This window comes from Hibiscus syriacus, unplaced genomic scaffold, assembly GCF_006381635.1.
Source record: "Hibiscus syriacus cultivar Baekdansim isolate YM2019G1 unplaced genomic scaffold, ASM638163v2 tig00110833_pilon, whole genome shotgun sequence".
In the NCBI taxonomy this organism is placed as follows: domain Eukaryota; kingdom Viridiplantae; phylum Streptophyta; class Magnoliopsida; order Malvales; family Malvaceae; genus Hibiscus; species Hibiscus syriacus.
In genome coordinates, this window is record NW_024062884.1 from 560,036 (window position 1) to 566,672 (window position 6,637).

Here is a 6,637-nt window from a genome sequence, read left to right on the forward strand (position 1 = left end):
TTCATGTAATCAATACAAGCTCTATATGTGTGATACACTCGGTATTTGAAGAGAAAACATATTGATAATTAAAATACGCCAATTTAGAAAGAGAAAGAAAGCCTACCAATGCTAGGGTTTCAGTCGATTTTGTATCCGAGGAATCATAAGCCCTTGATCATGGTTAATTTTTGTTTTACAGAAACTACACTAACAAAAAGACCCAAGCTTAAAAATGAGAGAGTGTTAGATGGCCGGATCTAATTCATAACCTATTAGGGATTGCTGGTGGATGACGACCTGAAACTGGAAACATCTGTCCATGCAGTTCCACCCCAGTACTGATGATCATTTCCCGGAACACCCAGAAATTGCCTTGAAAAGTTCAACTCTTGCTGGTTATTATGGCCGTCCATTTTCAACGGAGCCATCTGTGTTGGTGGTGCTGAGCTTGATATATTAGGCCGAGCCTGATGTCCTGCTCCGACACCGTATCCCGATGGCGGCTCATCACCTGCGGTTTCAAATTGATATAGACCGGAAAATTCCAAGCCTCCAAGGAAGGGAAATTGCGGCGCTTGCTGTAGCCTCCACTGATCGAAACTGGTGGCATCCGCATTCCAAGGACTTCCGATTTGTAAACTTAAGTCGCTGGGCACTCCAAGTGGAGCTGAAATTGTATCGTAATTCAACCCAAAGCCGGTAAGGTGCTGCAAAGGAGGCATGAACCTCGGTTGAGGAACTTGAGGTCCAAGTCCTAAAATATCAGTGCTTGCTATGCTTTTTGAAGAAATTGTACTTGATGAACTAGAAGCCGTTTTCCGGTCATCAGTGACGGCCGATTTTGAGCTACTTCCTTTGTTTCTTTTGTTCCTACGGCATCCACCGCCTACCGGAACATTTCTTAAGGCACCACCTCTAGTCCAGTACCTTTTACAAGCTTTGCAAAAGTAACGAGGCTGTGTGAGATTGTAGTTGTTGAAGTAGCAGAATTTCGTGTTTGTCGACTCACATCTCGGGCATTTTAATGCGGCTTCCGGCATCGGTATATTCGCCAAACGAGCTCGATCGGTCATCGAACCAGGCCGGATCGAGCCCGCTCCATCTCCTCCAATCGGTTGTGGAGCTGCTGCTGGTGGTTGTGGAGGTCCAGGAGGAGGAGGAAGCTGATGAGATCTCGGACTGCTACCGGGAACGGCTTGATGATTATTTGTAAGCTGTTAAAAATACAAGGAAAACATGAAGAAAAGAAGAAGAAAGAAATCAAATACCAGGTATATTCAAACCAAAAAAAAAAGGTAATAAGAATATTATTTATGTTTTCGAATTCCTTTGCTTTTGTGGGAAAGAAACCATGTAAACAAATTCAAAGAAAGAACATACCTGTTGTTGCCAGTGGGCAGGATCAAGATAAGCTGGGATGGAGGTAAAAACCATGACTCTCCCGATCTTTGATTTTCTTCTTGTAAAAGGGTTTTTGGTTGCGTCTGTGTTAAGATGTTAGTGGAGAATCACATCAAATAAAGAGCGAAAGGGAAAAGAGAAAGAAAGGAGAGATGCTGAATGGAGAGAGAAGCCGAAGAATTGAAAGGAGGGACCAATATATACACACACATTGTTATGTACCCATATATATATATATATAAAAGAGTTTCAGTTTATTTTGATGATTGTTGTGTACCAGATTATGTATTAATGAAAAATAAAAAATTCACAGACTAGAGAACTCTTACTTCCAAAAACCAAGAGTTTAAACCCTAATAACGTTTAAACATGGTGGTAAGAGCATAAAATATTAATCCAATTCATAAATAAAGATGATTTATTTAGGGTTTGTTTGATTGAACTGATGGTGTTTAATTTTAGATACAGTTAGTAAATAAGATTTTGACATATCACTCAAAAATAAAGGATAAAGTATATAAATTGTCATCGATTATAAGATATTTTATTGAAAATTTCAACTATTAGAGGTCTGTGTCTTATATTTATTCTAAATTAATAATAAAAATAAATATTAGAAGTTATAAAATGATGACCTTATAGTCGGAGGATCACTTGTATATTTTATTTTAAAAATAAATTACATAAATTTAGTTTTAAATTTTAGTAATAACATGTCATCATCATTTATTTATTAAAAAAGAATAAATGATGATTTATTAATAATGTATAAATTTTATACATTGTTAGTGTCAAATTTAACTCAGTTTATTCAACTTTATTTTTAATAATATAAAAAAATTGATTCACTGACAATATATATAATTTTATTTACGTGTAAAATATTAGCATTTCATTATTATAATGATTTTTCTTGTTTCATTCTCTATGGATGGAATGACTCGTTTAGTTTGATCTGATTTGAGTGAAATCAGATAAAAAAAATTAATCTGCGAGTTAGTTTGATTTGTATGAAATTTAATAATTTTAAATATATATTTTATTTAAATTTAATTATAAAAATAATATAAAAATATATATTCAATTACTTTTAATAAAAATTAATTATTTGAGAAAAATAAAATCAGACCTAGGTTCGAGTGTAATTTGCCTAAACTGAACCTTAAAATGGATACTGTTATCTATTGGTTTTAAAATTAATATCTAATCTAAGGGTAAATTACACAAGTGGTCCCCTGACTATAGAATGTTACTTTGTTAAGTCCCTTAACTATTAAAAGTTACAAATTGCTCACCCAACAATTGTTTATGTTCCAAACTTGTCCTTTTTCATTAAAAATTTAACTATTGTCTAAGCTGGATGTTAACATGATAACTGAGATATGATAGTCGTTTGATATTCTGTGATTAGATTTTATCATATCATAGTTAGCATATTAACGTTTAACTCATAATACCCTTGATTTTTAACGGAAAATGATGAGTTTGGAACATAATGAATAGTTAGGTGACCATTTTGTAACTTTTAATAGTCAATTGACTCAACAAAGTAACACTCCAAAGTCAGATGACCACTTTGTAACTTTTAATAGTTAAGATACTGAATAAAGCAGTATCTTATAGTTGGGGTATCATTTATGTACTTTACCTCTAATTTAATTAATTTAAATTAAATATTATAAAAAATATTATAAAAATTCTCCATTTTTTCTTGACAGTTTGTGTGTTTTCTATTGATCAAATTAACTTTTTCTTTTTGTTTAGTTGACGATGACACCGGTTTTGATGCTGGTTACCGACCCCAGTTTTCTTTTTTTATGTTTAATTTTTAGTTTTTTTAAGAATAATTTTATTTTTGTGACACGTTTATCTCTGTCTTTGTGACACGTTTTTCGTTTTCTTTCTCAGTTGTTTGATCCTTTCTTTTATTTTATGTTTTCTCAGGGTTGAATTTGACAACGTCACGACTGATCAAGATGTCGCTTATTGTAATCTTGTTTATCTTTAATGCTTTGAATCCTCGGATTGAATTTGGATATGCGATTTTGCGTTCGTGGATAGTTTCTCACGACGCTTAGTTTTAATTTGTGGTTCTCGGTGATCTTTCAATAATTTAATCCCTTTTGTGGTTTGTGTTGATGCACTCAAATTTATTTGTATCTAATTTTTATTCGAGTCTTTTGGTTGAGTTTTTAATTTTTTTTCTATGTATGGTCCTTATATGATCTAAAGTAACTAGTTTTAATATTATAAGAAAATGTCTAAATTGTGTATTAAGTTTACGATGATAGTTGTAAACCCTTATTGTTATTTTAAATAATCTCATTTTAATCGATGATAGTTGTAAACCGTTATTGTAATTATTTTATTATAAAAAATATTATAAAAATATTGAATAATTATGGGTAAATGAATACCTTTATTCCTAACCTATAAGCTTCTCTACTTTTTTTTCTTTTTACTTTTCTTACTATTCTGATCATTGAGGGTAGTGATTGCGCCGTAAAATGTGATGAGTGGATATCTCTGCATGGATAAATTTGGTATCTTTGAAAATATATGGAATTTTCAAATTTGTTTTTAATTAGCTTTTTTTGTGGGAGTGCCCGACCGACTGAACCTTTTTCCCGGTTCGGTCCAGTTGCCTACCCCACACGTTTGCTTTATTTCTGCATGGGATTGGAATATACAAATTTCAGTGCTCTACCATTCCACACTCTCCTTTTGAGGCGCTTGGAGATGCGGCACCAGTCGTCGTCCTTTTAGGTCCCCTAATAGACTGTCCTACATAAAGCTCCTAGGGCATTTTTCAACATTTATACATTCACTATTCTCATCCTTAATTAACCATATTATTATTGTTTTTCGATGAAACATAAAACTAAAAAAATAATTGGGGTCTGTTCTTTCCCTTTATGCTAGTGGTCGATCCACCGGAGTAAAAAGATTTATGGATGAGATTTTATTTAGCCGAAATTTCAACCACGATCCAAATAGTTGGCATTAAAAAGAGTGAGACTGTGTTTGTAGTACCTCAAATTTTGGACTAGTGATTGAAATGTAAATTTTGAAAGTTTGGATATAAAACAAAAAGTCGTAAAAATTTAGGGATTAAAAAGTAATTTTTAAAAGTTATATATATTGGCCCGTAAAGGATTAGTTTATCCCAAGAATATTATTTTGTGGGTTTCAGATTTTTGATATGAAGTTTGTATAAAAGTCTATTAAGCGATAAAGTTTGGTACAATATTAGATAACTGGATCAAATCGGAAGTTTACAAAAATTTGAACAAAGATAGTTTGAGGTTATAAATATTATACTGATATTTTTAATCAGTAGAATTTGATGTGGATCAGTGAAATTTGGTGGAAATTTCATGTTAAAGTGGAATAGTAAAATTTTGTGACTAAATTGAACTTTTGGAAAATTGGAAGAGTAAAGATGGAAATTGATAAATATGATTTTTATATTTATTTAAGGTTATTAAAATGGATATAAAAGGATGGCATGGAGGTAAATATTAAGATTCATTAAGGGTAGTTTTGACTTTTGGGCAAAATAAATTTTTATTTATTTTAAATTAGCTTTTAAGGTGAAAATTAAGTCATATTTTATGAGAAATTTCAAGAATATTCCTCTCTTCTTCTTCATCTTGCCAAAACTCCATAGCTAAAGTGAGTGAAATTTTATTTTCATTTTGATCTATTTTAGTGAGATTTTGGACTAAGTTGTGAAATAAGAAAATGATCAACAATAAATTCTCGTTCATTTGGTATAATTATCTCATTGATTCATGCTTAAAGTGTTGAATGGGTATTTATGGTGGATGAGGGGAAGTTGAAATTGATTGAGGTAAGGTTAAATTTTGATCTTAGGAGTGTTATGGAATCATATTTAAGCATGAAAATTAATTAAGAAGCATTAGAGGGACCTATAAATGAATTCGACCATTATGGGTTTCTTGAATAAATGTTGAATTTGATTGGTTTTGTTATGGAAATGATTTGAATTGAAGAAATCTGATGTGTAGGTGATGATTTTAAGCTTGGATCAAATTGAAAAATCATTAGGGGATGACTTTGTAATTTTGGGTTGTGATGAAGAGTTATTGGAAAAATATTATATAAATATCCTAAGGGTTAGATTGGATTAAAGAATGATTCTACATGCTTTGAGTTGAGTTTTGGAACGTTATAAAACATTGTTAAGTTAGGAGATCCTTTTTGCAAGCTTTGAGAATTGGGAGGACTAAGATGTAAACTTTTTAAATTTGGAGTACTATGATGGAAATTAGCGTTAGAATGTTGATTTGGGTTAATTTGGAAAGCGAGGTAAGATTGAGGATCGATTTGAAAGTCTTGAAAACAAATTAGAGATAAAATGACAAAGGTGTACATTTGAGGTACTAAGTTGAAATTAGTGGGAGAGTGGTGAATATAATGATTAATATGGAATGAAAGTGAAATGAAGGGTTTGTGTTGGGAACTTTCAAAACATAGTGGTTGAAAGTAATTGAATGTGGGTTAAATTCTCAAAGCCCTCGCTGATGGCCTATGTAATATCCTAAACACCGTGTAACATCCTAAACTATGGGTTAGTGACTAAATCGTAAAGTTTCAGAATTTGGTGACTAAAGTAGAAGAATGGAATAGTTCAATGATTATTTGAAAATATTACTTGAAAGATGTTAGTAATTATTAGATGAATTGAAGGGCAAAAGGGTCATTTACAGGGAAAATAACTAAAGATGGTTATATATTAAACACGTGGAAGAAAAGAGGAAACAAAGTGGTTTCTAGAGTTCTCTTCATCTTTATTTTTCCTTCACGCGTGAAAACCAATAGATAAAGGTGAGTTTTCTGATTTTTTAGTTTCTGGTTAAATTTAAGGTTGAGTTTTGATTATTAAGTGATAATTAAACTTAAGGAGAGCTTAAATTGTTTCGAAACAATAAGATGAAGAGAATATAGGGAATTAAAGAAAATAGAGGAATAAGTGAAATCTTGAAAGAGGGTTCTTTAATGAGGTTTAAGAGTGAATTTGACTTGTCATCAATCTAATTAACATGTATGAAGTGTTAGAATTGGATTTGTAATATGTTAAAATTTGGGTATGATTATTGAATTTCATAAGGAGGAGAGGATATAGAGGTTAAAGAAGTGATTATTGAGTAGAAATGAGTGCAAGTATGTGTATGAAAGTTAGGAATATTAAAGGAGGCGAAAGATGAAGATTTAAGCTGAAAAGAGAGTG

General features: G+C 31.6%; 1 protein-coding gene across 1 annotated transcript; it reads right to left on the minus strand.

Moving 5' to 3' along the window:
- On the minus strand, positions 1-1,568 carry LOC120143026 (dof zinc finger protein DOF5.1-like). Its single transcript, XM_039157452.1, has 2 exons — positions 1,363-1,568; positions 1-1,196 (listed from the first exon to the last, which is right to left on the minus strand). Exons 1-2 carry the CDS (start codon positions 1,414-1,416, stop codon positions 255-257), a joined length of 996 nt encoding a protein of 331 aa, XP_039013383.1. The 5' UTR covers positions 1,417-1,568; the 3' UTR covers positions 1-254.
- Positions 1,569-6,637: the final 5,069 nt, after the last annotated feature.